The 21,279-nt window shown below is 38.2% G+C and overlaps 1 protein-coding gene across 2 annotated transcripts in view; it reads right to left on the bottom strand.

Annotated features, from left to right (window-relative positions):
- LOC131153515 (mediator of RNA polymerase II transcription subunit 23) overlaps positions 1-21,279 on the bottom strand; it is a 135,976-nt gene that overhangs the window by 44,562 nt on the left and 70,135 nt on the right. For both annotated transcript variants that reach the window (XM_058105861.1, XM_058105862.1), the window contains exons 17-18: positions 6,008-6,248; positions 5,112-5,877 (exon numbers count right to left, since the gene is read on the bottom strand). In XM_058105861.1, the coding sequence (XP_057961844.1) occupies positions 5,112-5,877; positions 6,008-6,248 (1,007 nt within the window). The remainder of the gene's footprint in view (positions 1-5,111; positions 5,878-6,007; positions 6,249-21,279) is intronic.

The raw sequence follows: 21,279 nt of genomic DNA, 5'->3' as shown, positions 1-21,279 counted from the left end.
GAGTGTTTTAAAGGTATTGCTCCACCCGTTAAAGGAACAAATTTAGTGAATCCTTTGGTGGTTTGTCAAAGGCGAGGACGTAGGCTAGGTATAAGTCGAACCTCGTAAAAATATCAGTCTCACTCTCTCTTTCCCTATTCTTTATCTTCAGTACATATTTAAATTGCGTGGATGGTTTAAATTTAAAATCATATAAACTACGTAAATTTGAAAATCAAGTAAACCTTAAAGTTTGATTTTGATTTAGGTTGCGGAAACCGAAAGGGAGTACATTGGTTGAACCATTCTTTACGGAAACCATATGGGTATACGTTACTTGGCTAAACACCCCAAAGATAAATTAACTTAAGAGTTTATTTGAATTCTAAAGTTTGGAAAGAGTAATTGGATTTTATATTGAACATCATATTGAAGAAGAAATTTCATATATACAGGGCTTTGTTCAAAACTCACATTCACCACGGGGCTGAAAACATCAAAAGCTGAAAGTTACATATATTATATTGATTGTGATTGGATGGTATAAAGATTTGTTTTATATTCCAAGAGTCTTAAATCTTGAATGATTTCATCAATCTAATAGTGCTGCAGTGAACTTATATTTGGTAAATAAATTGTGGTTGTGTTGGTTTGGAAATTGTGATTAATTGTTTGATTGTTTTTACTTTCAAAGTGTGGTTAAAGATTGAATGTTTAATTGTGTTTAATTGTGTTGTTGATTGATTGTTCAAAAGAAACTAAGTTCTTGTTTGATTGACAAAACAGATAAACAAGTCAAAGAATTGGTTAAATATTAAAAGAAGTTAAGGAATTTAAAAAGAAATTTTTAAAAGCCAATTCACCCCCCCTCTTGAGAAGCCATTCCTAATTTCAAACATCAAGAGACATTTTATTCGAACATAGCAAACGAAATAAATGAAACATGTATTGGAAATTGGGGTGAACCAATCGAAAAATGCCATAACATTAGGTCACTATTCTTAGGGATAAAGACAGAATTACAAATAACACTTTGACACTGATCACTCAATTTGGCTTCCTCGAAGTAGTAGATTCCCTCATACTCCTTAGCACTGTCAATCGTCGTCCCCAATGACAAGTCCTAAAAAACACAATGGGATGAAATAAATTTAGCAGAGGAATTGGAGTGTTTAGTAAGTTGGCTAACAGACAAAAGATTACAAGATAATTTTGGAACATGAAGAACATACTCTAAAGTAATCGAGTCAAAAATCTGAATACTCCCTTTGCCGGCAATAGGAGCAAGAGATTCGTCAGCATAAGATTCCGTCATATGGTCAGAGGCTGCAGAATCTATAATCCATGGTGTATGGTTACGAAAGGTGTATAGGGCTCTGAGAAATTACCTCTGTGTGCCACATTACCAGATGGAGTATATTTGGGTGACTGACCCGAGGCTTGGAGGGCAGTAGCTACTACTGCCACTGTCAGAATGGTTGCTCGCCACTTGTTGCCTCTCGGGTTGAGTCTCAAAAAAAGCTTGATAGCCTCTGGTTTTGGTGTTCTGCCGTGGTTTCCAATCAGCTGGCTTGCCATGAATCTCCCAACAATTATCCTTGGAATGGCCAGGACTTCGACAATGTTCACACCAGAGGCAACTCTTGGTTGCTTGGTATGTGGCCCACTCTAGGTCCCACGGGACACAAATGTTGAGCCCTCTGGTTTCGTGGTTGTAGCTTCCTTCAACATAACTTTGCGGCTTGCCTCTTCATGCCTCACTTCAGCAAACACTTCTCGAGTGGATGGTAGAGGTCTACGGCTGAGAATTCTTCCTCGTACATACCTGAGATCCTTTTCCAATCTCTTCTTGATTAGCGCACTATCCTCAGCACAGCGCCATTCTTCTTCGCTGCTTAAATCCAGTTCTTGCCATAGTGTTAGCATCTCCATGTAATAGTCTGTCACCTCCCTCTCGCCTTGTTTCATCTGCCATAGACGTGTCTCAAGTTCAAATACTTGGGAAACATTCTCCTCGACAGAGTAGGTTTCTCGGACTGCATCCCACACCTCTTTTGCTGTGGGCAGGAACATATATGTTTTCCCGATAGTTGGCTTCATGGAGTTGATAAGCCATGAGGTAACTAAGGAATTTCCAATCTCCGTTGTTGGAGTGCCACAGCATTTATTGAATCAGGTTTCTTTGAGTCACCGGTAAGATACCCGAGCTTTCCTCTGTCGTTGACTACGAGTTTCACGAACTGGGCCCATTCTTGGAAATTCTTCCCGTAGAGTTTTTCTGCCGATAGTTAGAAAGAAGAGCCATCTAGTCCATTCGAACTGATGATGGCATTGGTTCGACTCGTTTGAGACTCTGAGGTTGTCGACTCTCAACTATTGATGGAGTTGTCCCCCATAGTTAGCTTGGTTTAGGAAAAAACCAGCTCAAATACCATGTTGAAATTGTAAGAATACTGTTTCGTATATTAATTTTAAAAACTATACAATATGCCCTACTATATAACATGTAACCAGTAGCTTAGCTAAGGATACAAAATCCTAGAATAAAGGAACATACAAGAATCATGGAAATCCCAATTGACCAGTACCCCTTCTGTACATGTCTAAAATAAGACAGTCAAGAATCATTCCTTAATTATGAAGATCACACGACTCCTAAACTGTAGGGATTTCTACATTATGGTTGTCAAAGTTAGGCCTAGTGTGTTGGCTCTAAAAATCATTGAATGATCTCAAACGGTCCCTAGAGCATGGGTTGGACGATTTTAATACATAAGTTTTTCCTCCAATGGTGCACAGTAGATAATTCTATACTTTATCATAACACCGCATCTGGTAGGATTCTACTTGTTGCATATGTGGATGATATTGTGATTACTGGTGATCACGAAGGTATCCAGCACCTAAAGTACTTTATACAAACTAAAATTTAGACTAGTGAAACACTCACGCTAAAAGTATCCATGTCTTCCATAGGAACTGTTTTGTCAAAAAGGAAGTACATCCTTGACCTCTTGGATAAGATTGGATATTGGCATCCAAACTAGTCGCTACACCCATGGATCCTAACACCAAGTTCCAAATATGGGTGATTTTCCAACCAACATTGGACAACATCGGAGACTTGTTAGAAAGTTAAACTATCTCACAATTACTCCACTAGAATTATCCATCATAACAAGTGTTGTGAGCTAGTTTCTTTATACTCCAAGAACATGTCACAGGAATTCTGTAATTCAAATCTTGAGATACAAGATTCCTCAAAGGTGCACCTGCAAGAAGTCTCTTATATGTTATATCAGGATTGAGGTCACGCTTATATTCATGGATATATACATTGAGATTGGGCTAGATCACCTTCTGACAAATTAATCGGTCCACAATCAGGTATCATATTTTCATTGGTAGTAACTTGGTCTCTTGAAAGTGTAAGAGCGGCTTGGTGAAGTGCTGAGTTAAGAGTATCACACTATGGCTGATGGCACATGTGAACTTGTTTGGTTAAGGAACATGTTGGAAGAACTTGGTTTTCTGCATTCTCGATCTATGGAGTTAATTTGTGATAATCAAGATGCTATTCATATAGTCCCCAACACAGTTCCCATGAGCACCCAGAGCATATTGAAGTTTTTTGTCACTTTATTTGGAAAAAATCTGCGCAGAAGCTGCATTGCAATAGCAGATTTTTTACAAGCACTCATGTGAAGTCTGGATTGCAATAGCAGATTTATTCACGAAAACCTTTAGGGGGTCTTATGTCAGGGTCATGTGTCAAACTCATTTGTAACAAGCAAGGAGCATATGATATCTATGTTCCAACTTGAGGGGGAGTGTCACTAGCTATTTGGTCCAGTTATCATGTGTTATTGCCAATTTAGTAGGCAAGAAGAGTTAGAAAGGGTATTGTGGTCATTGTCATATATTTGATACATATTACAAATAGAGGGTGAGACCTATCATTTTGATTAGTCTTTCAATACTCTAAAAATTTCAACACAAACTAATTTCCGGTTTCATAACATATGATTATTAATAAAGTACTTAACATTCATTTCAATACATAAGAAGAATCAAAATTTGAGGCCTGATAATAGGGGTGAGCATAATTTAGTTAAAACCAAATTAACTGAATAAATTCGATCGGTTTTGTTCAGTTAAAAACATATTCAGTGCGGTCCGGTTTTCAATTTCATTGAATTTCGATTTTCATATTTCGGTTTGGTTTTTGGCTTCGATTAATTCGGTCAACCAAATTAATCGAATGGTATAAATTTATAATAAAAAATTATCTATATTATACATTAAAATATTATATATATTATATATATACTAAAATTTTCTATATTTTTTATATAATATAAATATTAAAATTTTATATATATTATTTATATTTTATATATTTTAAAAATCTATATTTTATATATATCAAAATATTAAATCGGTCAAAATCGGTTAACCGATTTAACCAAAATTCGGTTCGATTCGGTCGGTTTTGAGTTTGGTTAATATGGAATTTCGGTTCGATTCAGCTAATGAGATTTTTTAACTGAATAAACCAAACCAACCTAATGCTCACCCCTACCCAATAACATGAATCCAATCGCCTCCTTCATGACAAGCTACAATATATAGTATTGAAAGTTAAAAATTAAGAATATAATGTTGAAGATGCATTTCTTTAAGGAAGCATTTCCCTTTTTTTTTTTTTGGCTTGGCTTTAAGGATGCACTTCAATAACACTAGAATGACATAAGATGTAACTTTACCTCTACATTTGAGAATATTAAAATACTTTCCAAGAATTCCATACTGCTTAGGTATGAGGAGGTATAACTCACAAGCCATTCAAGGTTACCAACCCTTTCAAATTTTGCAGTTAAAGAAAAAGAAAAATCATGAAAAGATTAAAAGAAATGTTGAAACTATTAGTAAATTCAAACAGAAAAAGTTTTGCCAACATTTTGTTCAAAGACTGCAATGCACAAAACTATAATCTATTAAGACATTAATTTTTTTAGCAAAAATCTGGAGTGAAAACAGTTATTCAAAAAAAAAAGTGGACGAGAAGAATATCCTAGGCAAAGAAACAGGTTGATAGTTGTGAGCAACGACTAATGCAAGGAGAAACATACCAATGGCTGTTGAGGTATTGTCTTGAGCAGCCCATGATGGATCCAACAAAACATAGCCAACAGCACATTCTTGTTCTGTCAATGTTCTCTTCCCATCAGTGAGCCACCAACTCTCTTTTATCAGACGCGATGCCTCAATGTAGAGTTGAACATGAAAATCAGGAGGGAGCTGAGCCAACAAAAGACCACAAGCTTGGATCAACAAGCAAGATAATTGTTGGCATGAATAGCCACTACGGGAAACAAAGTTTGAAGTGTTTATTCCAGAGACTGAAGGTGTAGATCTGCTTGCACCCAAGGAATCTGTGCTTCCTCCTGAAGGGGAAGTTGGTAAGACAGAACTTTGCCCAACCCCACTTGCAGATCCATGCAGACCATTGCTGGATTGAATTAGGGTTGGTTGTATAAGAACAACAATTTGAATAAGCGATGATACAATCTGAGATGCAGCTACAGGAAGAGAAAGTATTTCTATCACAGCCGTTTCAAGAATCAGCTGAGTATACGTGCCCGGGTCTTGGACCTGATAAAATGCTTTCTGACCCTCAGGAGTATTCGTTGGTCCGGACTGAGTTGTCCCTGGAGTCTTGTTGTGTGGAACACGCATTAAATTATTTAAAACATCACCAGCTTTTGAATTGCAACTCAGAGGAGGTATAACGTTATTCACCAGACCCAATAGAAGAGTTGCAAAATAGTCCAGAGGTGGACACATAACAGTGTTTGAAGAACTAATGTGCTGCGGGAATGACTCAGAAAATGGTATCTGAACAACACCCAGAGTAAATTAAAACAGTTTCTGAGAAAAGAAACAAAAATTTCCAAAACATCAAAAGAAAATAGTAATTTTTCACCTTGAGAAAAACAAAGGGAGGGGGGGCTGGGAGCATAATTACCTTGTTGAGATCAAGTACACTCAGTATTCGGAAGATGAGCTTTCCTGGAAGATGACCATAGAAGTATGCAAGTATATCACGAACAAATGTGAATCTTAAAGGGTAGTAAGCCATAAACTGGGAATACAAAACTAGCACTCTCTCAGCTGGATCTATGGCATCATTTTCAATAAGTCTGTAAATGATCAATGGGATGACTGGAAGCAAACGTGCAGCAATATCATCAAAGAACGTCGGAGACCTGAAAAGATTCAAATAAGCACAATGTCTATTACATTCCAATACATCAACTCAAAAGAATTGTAGATTGAAATTAAAAATATGTAAATAAAATAATAATAAAGATCACACAAAAGGAGAGTATATCAATGGACGACGTTGAACTTGTAGATATGGTTAAAACAAGTTCAAATAAAAAAAAAGCATTACTTCTAAAACTGAACTCATATTTGAATTTTTTTTTTTAACAAAAGAAGATATCATCAATAGAAAGAGAATTTACAAGAGGGAAAATAAGAAATCTCCCGAGACAAACTGAGACATTCCCAAAACAAAACAAAAAAAATAAAAGATACCCAAGAAAAAAATCATCAAGTCAACGTGTTCCTCTAAACTCTTTGAAGCTCCTGAAATCTTGCCTCTTTAAAAAATCCATACGCAACACACCACAAAGAGGCCACATACTTTCTTCTTTCCCAAACCAACATCTGGTTTAATTTTTTCCTAGAGAATATATGAGTATTACATTCCATCCATAAACCCCATAATACTGAGAAAAAACCACACTTCCATAAAGTTGCCCTATCCTCTCTTCTACCAAAGTCTGTGAAGGATATTTCTAAAAAGTCTTCCACCAAGGGGGGACAAACACAGCTTTCTCCCGGAATGCCAAAAAGCATATTCCATATACTCCAAGAAAATTCAAATCTGAAAAGAAGGTGAGAAGTTGTCTCAGAGTTCTTATAACAGAGCACACAAACATCGGAGGAGAGAGTTTTCATAGATCTCCTAATTTGCAACAATTTATTAGTATTTATCTTATTAAGCACAACCAACCAAGTGAGAGCCTTTATTTTAGGGAGAACCTTGGCCAACCGAATAGTAGAGGACAGCAAGAAACAAGAGTTGGAACAAATTCAAAATTCAAAAATTAAAAATTTTTAAAAAAAATTGCAAGAAAACACTCTTGACTGGTCCAAAGACCAAGAACAAACGTCCCTCCCTAAAGAAAGGTTACTCCCACTCAATAAAGATAATGTCAAACTCCCATTTTAACTAAAAGCTTAAGCTATTAGTTATGAGCCAACAATGTGCATCAAGCCTTAACACTCCCCCACACATGCAGCCTATGAGCACGTGAAGAGATAAACAAATGAGTAACACCCATATTAAGGATACAATAATTTTTTAAAACTTACAGCAAAAGCAGCCTATAAGACTAGAACCCAGGACCTCCTAGTAACCAGATCTGATACCATGTTAGACTACCACTTTACCTAAAGCTTAAGCTATTAGGTTATGGGCATACACCAAGCCTTAATAGATAAAAAAGATGGCAATTCCACCATATCCCTATCGTTCAAAGGTCTCCTAAAATGACGATTCCAAGAAACTAAAGGACTACTCAATTCACCAACAAAAAAAGAAATGGCTTTATTTTGTTCAAAACTTAAATGAAAAAGACAAGGAAAAGAAGTAGAAAATTGTGCATTTCCCACCCAATGGTATTTCCAAAAATGAAAATGAGAACCCCTCCGCACCTCAAGTTTAGTGTGAGGGATGAAAGAAGGATAGATCTGAGAAATGGATCTCCACAGACTCTCCAAAGAGCATCTTAAATTAGCAATGGTGTCCCACCCGCTCTTATCCATCCCAAACTTACTTCTTATTACTTTATGCTATTGGGAAACTCCCTAGCCATTTAGCTAGAAGAGCAGTGCTTTTAGACACCAACTTGCCAAGACCCAAACCCCCCTCCTTTTTAGATCTACAAACTTCATTCCAACTCACTGGATGGTCCTTATGACTCCCACTGCCGGACCATAAAAACTCTCTCATAATCCTCTTAAGCTTAATAGCAATCCCCACCAAAATCTTAAAGACTAACAGGAAATATAACAAATGCTAGCAAGACAAGCCTGAATCAAATTAATTCTACCTCCAAAAGAGAACAAGACTCCCTTCCAACCATGTAATCTCTTCATGACCCTTTCCATTACTGGGTTCCAAAATTCTACAGCTCTAGGGTTACCCCCCAAAGGGACATCTAAGTAAGTCAAAGGCCAATCCAATATACAACACCCCACTCTGTTAGCCTGCTCCCCAACACACTCGATTGGCACATTCATAGCCGCTAAACCACTCTTCCCCATATTGATTTTGAGCCTAGACACACTCTTGAAAATATGAAGAACACCCAAAATACTCCTAAAAGAAAGACTATAATTGTCTAAAAAGAAGATGGTATCATCAGCGAACTGAGATGCGATACCACCACACCCTCTCTCCCCACTTCTAGAGCTCTACCCAAACCCCTCTCCACTGCCCTATCCACTATCCTACCTAAAACATCTACTACAAGGGCAAACAAAAGAATAGGATAAAAGGGTCTCCTTGTCTAATACCTCAAAGCACCAAACCAAGATTTAGGTTCCCCATTCACCATTACCGAAATCCACACATTAGACAAACAACCTCTTATCCAACAATGTCAATGCACACCAAAACCCTTTCTCACAAAAACTCTATCCAAGAAACTCCAACTCACTCTACCATAGGCTATCTTAAAATCTAGTTTAAAGACAAAATGCCTCTTCTTAATCCTACAAATATCCTCCACCATCTCATTAGCAACTAAAATAGTGCCCACTATCTGCCTCCCCCCAAAAATGCTTTTTGAGCGCTAGAGATAGTTACATCAAGCACCACACTCAACCTATTAGCTAAGACTTCAAAAACCACCCTAACTTCATCCTCATCAAAAGATCTCTCTAACCAACACATTTGATCAGATGATATAGAATTCCAATCTAACCCCTCTATCATACACAAATCCTCAAATTCCCAAATCTGTTCCAAAAGCAAACCATTCTTATCCTCTAACTAGTCTTCCTATCAAGTCTTGCATAACACACCTTTGTTAGGCCTCACGAAGTGGTGTTGTATTTTCCACAACACTTTGAAGGATCTCGCCCTTTTTAACCTCTACTTCCATATTTGAAGATTCAACATTACTTGCTACTTCCCTCTCTCCTTGAAGTGAGAGGTCAACTACAAGTTTTCCTTTTTCTTACAATATTATCTGTGATTCTCCCTTATAGGAAGAGGGACTACAATGCTCCATCTTATCGGTCATTGATGCCTTAGGCAAGTGAGATTCATGTTTACCTCTTGGGATCTTACTCGAACTAGATTTTTTCTTTCTCCACCCACCCTAGGCCCATTGATCCAACCCATTTAGAATTTTTTGGGCCAAGGCCTAGCCCAAAATGAGTGACGTAAAACCACTAATCGAACCAATAATTTTAGGCAGGGAGCTTTCAAATTTGAAAAAGCGTTGGGCTTCACTAATGCCCAATATACACTCTCCCCGATTTTTTCTCTTTCCAAAGACAAAGTCTTGCCTTTCTCAACTATCTAACAAGTTTCACCGAAGTATTTCCTTCTCTGATCATTCATAGCTCCATGTTTTACAACCCTTGCATAACTTAGCTTGTTGGCTTACCCCTTAAGTGTCTTATCCATTCCATTTCTTTGCTCTATATTGATGGAACCGCACTGTCAACAAGCCATTCCTTGCCCTCTATAACTCTCAGGGAAAATATTTCTTCCGAGTACAACAATTTCTTAATGATGAACATTCTTCTGAATTTGTTTGACATAAATCTGACAATCAACAAAACTCATAGGAATTTCATCAGCTTAATCCATGGAAATTTAGTATTCTGCCACCAAAACTCTGACATATGTACCTAGTACCAGCGAACTCCCTATTTAGCATAGCATAGCAAGACATCTTCCTACTCGGCTTCTCCAAAATTCGAAGGACTCCAAATGATGGAATCCAATAAAAAGAAAATAGTTTTCTATCTGTTAAAATGGATTTTGGCATTATGGGAACTCTCGTACTCACTCTACACCTTCTAGTTTTCTACCACAGCCCACAGTATAAAGAATAGCAATAAGACAACCCTTAAGTGAACACAGCCCTTCAATGAAGAGTGAGCTACTTCGATAGAAGAAAATCTTTGGTTTAAGCCAAAATCATCGTCGCACAAGCTTGAGGTGTCTATCAGACAGCTAGGAAACTAGAAGGAAGCTCAACTGAACTCATGAGTCCCACTAGGCTATGGGGGTCACAGGTCCTATTTTCGACAAGAGAGGACTGCTTCAAAAAGGGTTCTTCGATTCTGACCAAGGTCGTCGTCAAGCAGGCCTGAGATGTCTAGCGAATAGATTAGAAAGATGGGAGGATGGGGAAGTGATTTGATGCAGGTTGTGTGTCCCGCTAGGCCTCACTCTCATTTGGAGAGCGAAGAGTCCTTCGAATCTCCTGCCAAAGAATGACTCCGAGTTGTGAGGCAAGAGACAAAGCTTCAACTAATTTGCAACCATGAAAAAGAGGTGTAGTTGCAAGAGGTTGCAGTTCATGAGAGCTGGAAAGGTGGAAACAACAACGTCTCTTCCGAAATCTATTGCAAGCACCTGGGATCACCACCTTGAATAATGGAAAACTTGATGACCTGGTGAAAGATGGTGTTGTCATAATAACCCTTCAGGTAGAGCTCCATGAAGTTCCGGACGGCCTTGGGAGCTTTCTTTGGCCAGAGCTTTATGTCGAGTAGTCCGTACATCATCTGCACAATTAGCCAACTGAACTCATATTTGATGTGCATGGAACACATGAAGAGGAAGTCTAGGCATTAACCATGCTCCACAAAGAAGTGGCATTAGGGATTAGTACTTACGACACATTAAAGATGAATGGCAGTGCCCTTTAATGCCTTATTATTCCTGTGAGATTACCAATTTACCTTACAGTTTTAGTTATTGGCCAACGATGTATATCAATTCTTAGCACTCGCTTGCATGTGCAGCTCAATTACAAGTGAACTACACTTCCTATTTTTACTTTTCTTTTTTAAACAAGAAAAGAAAATGCATGAAGAAAGAATGAAAAGAGACTACAATTTCCTGAGGATAGGAAATCCTCAAAAAATAAATAAAACAAAACAAAACAAAAAGAGGAAGAAAGAAAAAAAAACTAACAAAAAACAATGACGAAAACCCCTTTTTAAACCTCTTCCATGATAGTTTGTCGAACACTTCAAATTTGCATTCCCTCGACTCGTTCTTCACCTTACTTTTCATTACCATTGGGTCAAACTTTTTTTCTTCCTGGATCAGCGAGTCAGAAGCCCACCTTATCCATCAATATTAAGCTTCTAAATCCTTCCCACCTCCACAAGGGCAGGCAATGCAGGGGCTACAACCAAGCCGATCTTTAGCATGTTCAAGCTTGGGTTTTTTAATAAACAAGCCTTCAAATTCAAGCTCGAGCAAGGCTCATTAATCAAACAAGCAAGATCAACCATGTTCATGTTCAGCTAATTTATTAATCAATTTTTTTTTTTATCGGTAAAGGTAAATGTATTGATCAAAAGTATAATTATAATATACACTGGGCATACCCAGGAACCAATGGGGAGGATAGGCCCCCAATCCAAATTGCTATGCACTACAAGCAAAAGGCAAGACCAAATGGCCTCCCTTAATCGAGAAACAATGTTATATCAAAACTATCAGAGATACAGAACACCTGAAAGAGAACAGACCACCTCAAGCATGTGAAAACATGTCAAACTAGTCATACACCTCTCTATAGGTATACCTTTGTATTACTTTCACCAGGTCCACAAAAGATATAATCTTTCCTTCAAATTTTTTTTGTTTCGAAAGTGCCAGAGAAAAAACACTATAGTAGCAAGGCAGATTTTCTTACCAATGGATTGAATACTGGTGCGTTTAGCTTCCTTTTGCATCCATTTCAGGGCTGCCTTCATAGTGGTAATTTCTCTTGTGAGACCCAGCCAATCTCGAATCTTGTTCCAGACTTCTTTAGTGAACCGACACTTAAAGAGTAGGTGTTCATTTGTTTCTAGCTCTTCATTGTAGAGACAGCATTCTAGATTCTCCTCCTGCCCCTGCAGTTTATCATTGTAAGCAGCTTGCCTTTGATTGCCATCCAGAGAATGAAGGTATACTTTGGGGTATTGCCACACTTTGCCAAGGAACCAAGTTCCCTTTGTTTCTCCAGAAGTTGTAGATCTGAGCAGAACCGATATGGCCATCCTCCACCCACTAGATCATAAGCTCTTCGGCAGCCCTCTGATCTCCACAATTTTGAATATTTTGATTCTTTAGTTCAATCAACTTTTTAAATAAAGAGGAGTCATCGTGTCTTGTTGTACCTTCCCAAAAACTATTGCCTTCCAGATAAATATGATGAACCCATTTGGACCATAACGAGTCCTTTTCATTTTGAATATTCCAAAGTGCCCGAGTGAGTAATGCTTTGTTCCAAGACAACAAATCAAAAGTGCCCAAACCTCCCTCATTTTTTGGCAAACACACTTCCTTCCAAGCAACTGATGGTTTTTTCCTACCTCCCCATAGAAAGGTTCTACGCAATCTGACTACATGATTAGCCACAGATTTCTGAATAGGAAAAATTGCCAGCCAGAAGCACTCCACTCCTTGGATCACTGAATTAATCAACTCCAATCTACCTGCATAGGACATAGTGTGGCTAGGCTAGCCATTCAATAGAGAGGAGATCCTGTTGATCAATGGATCATAGTGCATCTTATTTAGCCTTGATGCTACAAGGGGAATACCAAGATACCTGAATGGGAAGTCCCTCATCTGAAATTCAATGATCTCTTTGATTTCCCTCAGCTCTTGCTCCTTTACTCCAGCAAACAGAATGTTAGATTTCAAAATATTTGCATACAGCCCTGCGCATAAGGAGACACTCTTTAAGCAGTTCAATAAGAGACAAACCGATTTAGTATTCCCTTTTGAAAACATGATTAAGTCATTTGCAAATGCTAGATGAGTTATTTTTAGATGCCCACATCTTGGATGAAACTTGAATTCTAGGATTCTCTCAAGAGCTTTCAACAATCTAGAGAGGTATTCCATACAGATTACAAAGAGGAGGGGGGAGAGGGGATCCCCTTGTCTAAGTCCCTTTCTTCCCTCAAAGAAAACATGAATCCCACCATTGATGGACAGAGAGTATGAGGATGTAGTAACACATTGCATGATCCACATAACCACCACTGATGGGAATTTTAGGTTCACTAGCACTTCCTTCAAGAACTTCCAGGATACTGAGTCATATGCTTTTTTAAGATCAATTTTTAACATGCACCTCGGAGATACCCTTTTTTCTGACATATTTTCTCACCAATTCCTGTACAAGGTATATATTCTCTACCATGCTTCTTTGTTTAACAAACACAGACTGAGCAGGGTTCACAATCTCCTCTAGACAAGGCTTAATTCTTCCTGCAACGATCTTTGTAATTATCTTGTAGATTACATTACAGCAAGCTATTGGTCTATAATCCTATACAGTGGCAGCATGAGATGATTTAGGGATTAGAGCAATAATCGTATGATTTAGTTGTTTCAAAAGTTTCCCTGTAGTGAAAAACTCTGACTACAAGAGTGACTTCCCTTCCTACTGTGCTCCAAGCTTTTTTGAAAAAGCAAGCTGTATAACCATCTAGACCTAGGGATTTCATGTCTCCAATGCTGAAAAGAGCAGCTTTAACTTCCTCATCAAAGATTGGAGTAGTCATTTGGTCACCTTGTGAGATACTTAAGGTCTTCCCATTGGCAATCACCTAGAGGTCAATAGGGCAGGTAATCAACTCCTTCCCCAATAGCTCCTGGTAGTAGTTCAGAAATTCCTCCACAACTTGTTGATGTGAGGTCGATTGTTCCCCACTGCTTCTTTTAACTGATACAATTTCATTCCTACTAGCATGTCTTTTCATCAATGCATATCTCGATCTAGCTAGTTGTGCTAAGAACATTCTGTTTGCATCATTTAATTTTTTAGCTTCTCCCTTCTTTATGGCTAGCTTCCTTCGTATGTCCTCATCCTCTGGTGAGTCATGTAGCATCTATTGTAGTTCAATAAGCTCCAGCACTGCCTTATCAACTCTTGATGAAATATGGGAGAAATGTAGGGAGTTGAGTCCTTAGAGGAGCCTTGAGAGCCTACCAGCCTAAACGAGCCAAAACTAATTTTTTTTAAATTTTGATTATATATTAAGGAAGTCGTTCACACCCTATTTTGCCCAAGGTCAATTTAGCCAAATTTTGAATAAATTATTAAATAACTAAGCAAAAGATTAATCAAGAGTGATCAAAGAAGGGATTTTATCTCTTCTTTGGTTTTAGCAAGCACATTATGGGTTTAGGGTAATTGCAAGCATAAATTTTGCATTTTTGAGATTTTGCACACTCCTATTATCGAAATAGGAGGGTATTCTCGGTCTAGATAACCATTTCACATTGAGAATAAAAGGAGTAAGAGTACCCAAACAACCTTCTTGGACAAGGAAGGAATTCATTGTGCCGTAGGGCAAAATCCTAGCCCTCTTGAGTTTAAAAAATAAAAATAAAGAGGTAAGGAGCCTAGGAGAGGACACTTCAAGAGGAAACGAGAAAGCATATGATCTCTTGGAGCTTGGGGAAGACATACAAATGGAGAAGAGAGGGTTAAAGGGGTGAGAAGATTATAGCATAGCTTATTATTTAGGGTTTTCTTGGCTTTCTTTGGTCTTTTGGTTCATAAAGGAAAGGCAAAGAATGACTTTTAATCTTTCTTTGACGCACTTAGGTTCTCTTTGTTCAATGCATGTAAGCTTGAATGATTGATATAAGCCCTGATCTTTATGAGTTGTTCTTGGATGTTCTTGTGTTCAAGTATGGAGATTATTCCATGATTATGAACTTGTCAAAATACAGTTGTGAATGAATAATTTTTCAATTGAGGCTTTATAGCATGGTTTGTTCTTTCTCCTTCTCTGTCTCTATATTTCTATTTTGCTGCTGCTATTGAGGTCATAAACTCTAAAAGATTAGAGAGAGGCTGATTATTGAGAGGTTGTGCCTGAGTTTTGCTTGTTGTGCATTGAAATCAAAGGGGAAGGGAGGGATGGTTGCAGGTATACACTCACTGGGGATGCCTCAGTGCCAGTGGGGACAAATAACAACCACCCTCCCTGGTAGCTTATGTGCAGCCCAGATAGAAAATCTTGATATGACAGAAGATGAAGAAGAAAATGAATGTGGGGGCAACGTCAGACATGGTGGGAAGGGGGGACGACAGCGGAGGGCGGAGGGGCTGCTAGCAGCCTTTGCTGTGTAGGTAAGACATTTGTATGGTAGTTTAGACAAAAGAGGGGAATAAAGGTGATTCAGGCAGCCTCCAGCAAAAAATTAGAGCCAATGATCGGCGACAGAGATCCAACATGCAAACAGCGGCATGTAATTGTCACGGCAATGGCCAGAGGATACGGGCGGTGGTGCAATTCACTGCAGCTAGGGTTCTAGTGAATCCTAGCTGTTGCTGGAGGAGGAAGACGAGTACAGGGGGCACGTGAACATTCCCAGCTTACACCCCATGATACTAGCCAAGAGATTGACATTATTAACATTTCCAAATGGAATGAACTCACTCTTTCCCAAATTGACTTCCAACCCAGAAATTACATCGAAGCAAAGAATTAAGCATCTGAGATTGAGAATTTGATGAGCTTGCCCCGCAGAAAATCATGGTACCATATGTGAAGAGGAGGTGAGAAGCTGCCAGCTTCCTCCCACTTCCTTCTGCCAGCAGGCTTTTCAAAAGTCTTGATCTTGAGGCATTTTGAAACAAAAGGCTGAGAACCTCCACGAAAATGATTTGTACTTACTGATTAAATAAAAGAATAGTAATTATGAGTTGTACCCAAATACACATGTCAAAAACTAATGGCATTCCTTCTCTTGGTTACTCTCTGTGACTAACCATTTTACCATTCAATTTTCAAGAACAACTTTCAACTCAAGAACTTCAACAAATATTTGTGATTTTCTTACTATTTCTTTTGAAATTTGTGAATAACTTTTGTATAAGTTTTATTTGAAAATGGTTCACAAGTCCAGGTTGCCACTTTTGGCAATCTTGATCCCAACCTAATGCCATCGGCCCTCAAATTGATATGTACAATTCATATTGTAGTTCCATCCTTACAGGGTGTGGTGACCCAAATAACTATAGAACTGATATCTCTTCAACATGAAGATGAAGAAACCTGCTTTTTCTCCACCTACAAAACATAACTAACTTTGGCCCCAACAATAACAACAAACCAAGCCTCAAGTCGCACTAGGCGGGGTCAGCTACATGAGTCCTTTCGGCCAATTTAAATGATCGTGGACAACTTCCTCCAACAATTTCCTCCATGATCATTTAACTTTGGCCCCAACATTTTCCAAATTTGGAGATGGATATTAAGCTTACTTCAAAGAAGGTGATTGAATTATCAAATCCATGGGCAGCCCATTAAAATTATTAAGTGAGATTTGGGCCAAATTGCTAAGAAGAACAACTTGCAAAGCCTTACATGGAAGTTGGGCCTAGTTTGAAGAAGGTAATTGAGATAGAAAGCCCTTCCAAAAATTAAAATTGGGCTATGTACCTTGATTATTTGAGTTAGAAATTTAGGCCTAATTAGAGGCTCATTTGCATGTCATCTGGTACCTCTCCCACTAGTCCTCGGTGGGTTATCAACTATGCTGCTATTGACCATATGACAAGCATCACCAACTTCTTTGCTACTCTCCAAAATTCTCAAAAGTTACTTCAAGTTACCCTTTCTGACAGGTCCACTACCAAATTTAAAAGGATAGGAACAATAAATCCTACTCCCTCCGACTCTCTTTCTTCTAGTTTGTACATCCCTAAATCCCCATTGAACCTCATGTCTGTTAGCAAAATTACAAGGTCATTACATTGCTTCATAACCTTCTTTCGTAATTATGTTCTTATTCAGGATTCAAGACAAGAAAGACAATTCGCATAAGACATGAGGTTGGTGAACTTTATTGAGTCACTCTCTTCTCCTATTGCATGTAGTGCTACTTTCACACCACACCAAATCCACTGTCGCCTTGGTCATCCATCATTGAACAAGCTAAACAGCTACTTTCTACCTTGAGTTCCATGTTGAACCTTGAATGTGAGTCTTGCCAATTAGGAAAGCATCATTGTGTTCCCTTTGCCTCTAGAATCAACCAAAGAGTCATTAGCCCTTTTATTTTAGTACATTTTGATATTTGAGGTCCTAGCATGTCACATCAAAGTTTACTCCAGAATGAATTGCTTGCATTTGATGAAAGATCATTCTGAGTTGTTTTATATCTTTTGTGCCTTCTCTCTCAAATACAGACTCAAATTGACATGATTGTTTATATATTTCATAGTGAGAATGGAAAGGAGACTTTAGTACTCAATTCACTGTCTATACAACTAACTTTGGCATGATCCATAAGTTTTCTTGTGCCCACACTCCACAACAAAGTGGAGTTGCAGATAAAAAAAACAGACATATTCTTGAAGTTAATCAAACACTTTTGTATCAAATGAATGTTCACGAAGTTTTTTGGAGTGATATTGTGCTCACCACTTCCTCTCTCATCAATAAAATGTCATCTTCTGTCCTTGGCGATAAAATCCCTTATTCAATTATTTTCGCAAAGGCTCCTTTTGTTCTCCCTACCTCCTCGTACGTTTGGTTGTGTCCTCCCTTCATCAGTTAAATATTGAAAGGGATAAGCTAGATCCTCATGCTATAAAATATATATATATATATATATATATATATATTTTGGGTTATTCCAATCTTATACTCAAAAAGAATATTGATGTTGTAGCCTTGCTTTATATCAATTCTTAGTCTCTACTACCTTTTTGAGTTTGCACTGTATTATTCTAATTCCTTAAGTTCCATCGACCTTGATGAGTCCCTTCCTTTGCCTAGTCTTTCCGGCCTTAACCTATTTTCTCCACCCAGTCCGCCTACCTCTTCATCCAATTTTGATTCCTTTTTGTCACTTGGAACATCTCAATTTTCAAGTCTACACATGATAATTCAAAGGAGAGCCTCCTTCAGTTTTCATTTCTAGACTCTAGTTCCCTAGTCAGATGATCCTATTTCCCAAGTGGTTGAACCTCCTATTGCAGTTTGAAAAGGTCAATGCACTTGTACCCAACATCTAATCTCTAATTTTGTCTCTTATGATACTTTGTCCTCATACTACTATTTTGTTAGAACTCCATTTTTGCTACTCTTCCAAAGTTTATTTCTAAACCCCTATCCAATTTTGGGTGGAGGTATCCAATGAAAGAAGAGATGCATGCACTACAAGATATAATACTAAGAAGTTGGTACTTCTACCCCCTAACAAGTCTATGGATGGTTGTGTGCATTGTGAGGGTCAATCCAAATGGTTCTATGGCTTGATTGAAGGCCTACCTTGTTGCTAAGGGATATACTCAGGTGTATGGTTTGTACTATTAAAACACATTCTCCATGTGGCCACACTTGCCTCAATACATTTATTCATCTCCTTAGCCACCACCTACCACTAGCCTCTACACTAGTTAGATGTGAAGAATTATTTCCTACATGGTAATCTTTAGGAGGTCTATAGGGCATGTTGCTCAGGGGGAGTCAGGCTTAGCGTGTCGGCTCAAAAAGACATTATATGGTTTAAAATATTCTCCCAAGGCATAGTTTGGTCAATTCAGCGTTGTAGTACTTCAATTTGGCCTTCAACAATATGCAGTAGATCACTCTTGATTTTATCATCACGATACATATGGCAAAATTTTGCTTAATGTGTATGTGGATGATATTATGATTACTACTGATGATGATCAAGATATTCAAAGCCTAAAGCATTTCCAGTTGACTAATTTTCAAACCAAGGATTTTGGGACCATTGAAGTACTTCTTGGACATAGAGGCATCAAGATTTGATATAGGAATTGTCTTGTCACAAAGCAAGTACGTTCTAGATCTTTTAAATGAAAATGGGATGTTGGGATGCAAACCCATTGATACACCTATGGATCCTAACATAAGCTAGTGCTTAAGAAAGGTGATTTGTTGCCCAAACCAATATGATATTGGCTAGATCTTTCACAACAAGTGTTGTGAGTCAATTTCATGATTCTCCAAGAACATCTCCCTAAGATACAATAATTCACATCTTGAGATATCTCAAATATGCACCTTGGAAAGGTGTCTTATATTAGCATCGAGGTAATACTCATAGTCAAGGATATATTGATGCAAATTGGGTTAGGTCACTTTCCAACAAAAGATCTACAACCAAATACTGCATCTTTGTTGATGGTAATCTAGTTTCTTCGTGTAAGAAGCAAACTGTGGTGACAAGGTCAAGCGTTGAGTCAGATTACAGGGTCAGGGCTCACACTATATGTGAACTTGTTTGGCTGAAGAACATGTTGAAAGAACTAGTTTTCCCACATTCTCAATCTATGGAGCAGATGTGTAATAATCAAGTTGTCATTCATATTGCTTCCAACCCAATCCTCCATAATAGGACAAATTACATTGAAGTTAATTGCCACTTTGTGCGAGAGAGAAACTTGTGCAAAAGCTCATTACCATTATTCATGTGAAGTTCGATTTGCAACTTGTTGATTTATTTACTAAATTCATTTGTAACAAGCTTTGAGCATATGATATCTATGTTCTAGCTTGAGGGGAAGTGTTGACGGTTATTTGAGTCATTTGGCATTATTAGTGTATTAGTGATATGTTAGTGATAGTTAGTAAGGGTATTATGGTCATCGGTATGTACTTTCACATACATTATAAATAGAGGGAGAGGCCTATCATTTGATTAGGTCTTCCATATTACCCAATTATTCAACAGACCCCATGGTTTTATCCAATAAAAGGTGCCCATAGTGTTTAGACCTACTCCATCCTGATATGTCTAACATCTCCCTAGTACAAGCCACTTGAACCCCTATAAGATCCAACCACATGGTAGTACCCAACTCTAGTGAGGTATTGCCTACTTTGGTCCATTGAAGCTCATGTCTTTGTCCTCTAAAAGTGACGCTGCAAGAGGTCGAAACATTCTCTGTTCTTTTATGGCCTAGATCTTAATACACATTTAATGTGGAAAATAAGACTATTTTTTTAACAACCACACAATAAACAAAAACTTGTTATCATTGGTCTAAGTTTGTGAGTGTTGGAATCCATGAATCCCAATAGTATGTTTACTTCGCCATTGCTGCAAAAAACAACTGAGAAGTTGGGTGGAAAGAGCTATGTTCAGTGGTCTAAGGCTATCAAGATCTGTTTGACAAGCCTAGGTAAATCTAACATTTGCTTCAATCCAAACCCACCAATGATAGAAAGAAAGAAGTGTGAATTCAAGCAGGAGCTTTGATTGTCTCCCTACTATAGAACCCCAGATTGCATGGGTGTGCATGCATCTGGATGTACACAAGGAGATTCAGGATTATGTCAAACTCTTACATTCCCAGCAACATTACATGTACACATAATCTACCCATCCTTGGAATATTTCCCATTACCAGAAGGAGAAGGGAGTGTTTGGAAGCACTTTGCACTTTGCAGAGATGAAGCCCATCCATAAAGAACTTAATATTGTACAACCCAAAATTGCCGATGTCAGTGAGATGAAAAAGCAAAGGGGGGAGATCAATAAACTTGCTAATTCTTATTCTCGTGTTCTTCCTACTTCTTATAGTTCACATTCCTTAGCCATTACTTCTAGAGTTTCAACTTCTAACTCTATCAAGAGTGCTTTCGTTACACAAGGTGAATCTAGTTTCTCACCAAGCAATCACAAAAGTTCTCCGGGTGATGTTAGTGATCGTGGTGGAAGTGATGATCATGGTAGAGGTCCCCCTCATAAGTGCACTCATAGTGCACAAGGAGGTCACTCAATCAAGCAATGTCGGGATCTTCATGGTAAACCACCACACATTGCCAATGCTGCCACCACAAATTCCACATTTTTGTACTCGACTAGAGTGCAACATACTGTATCAATATCAAGCTTCCTAGCAAGCTTCTCTTCCCATTGCATCTCTTGCTCAAATAGGTAACACTACAGCTTGTCAATCGTCCAATATG

The sequence above is a fragment of the Malania oleifera genome, chromosome 4 (assembly GCF_029873635.1).
Source record: "Malania oleifera isolate guangnan ecotype guangnan chromosome 4, ASM2987363v1, whole genome shotgun sequence".
NCBI lineage: Eukaryota > Viridiplantae > Streptophyta > Magnoliopsida > Santalales > Ximeniaceae > Malania > Malania oleifera.
This window is presented reverse-complemented; position numbering and strand designations above follow the sequence as displayed.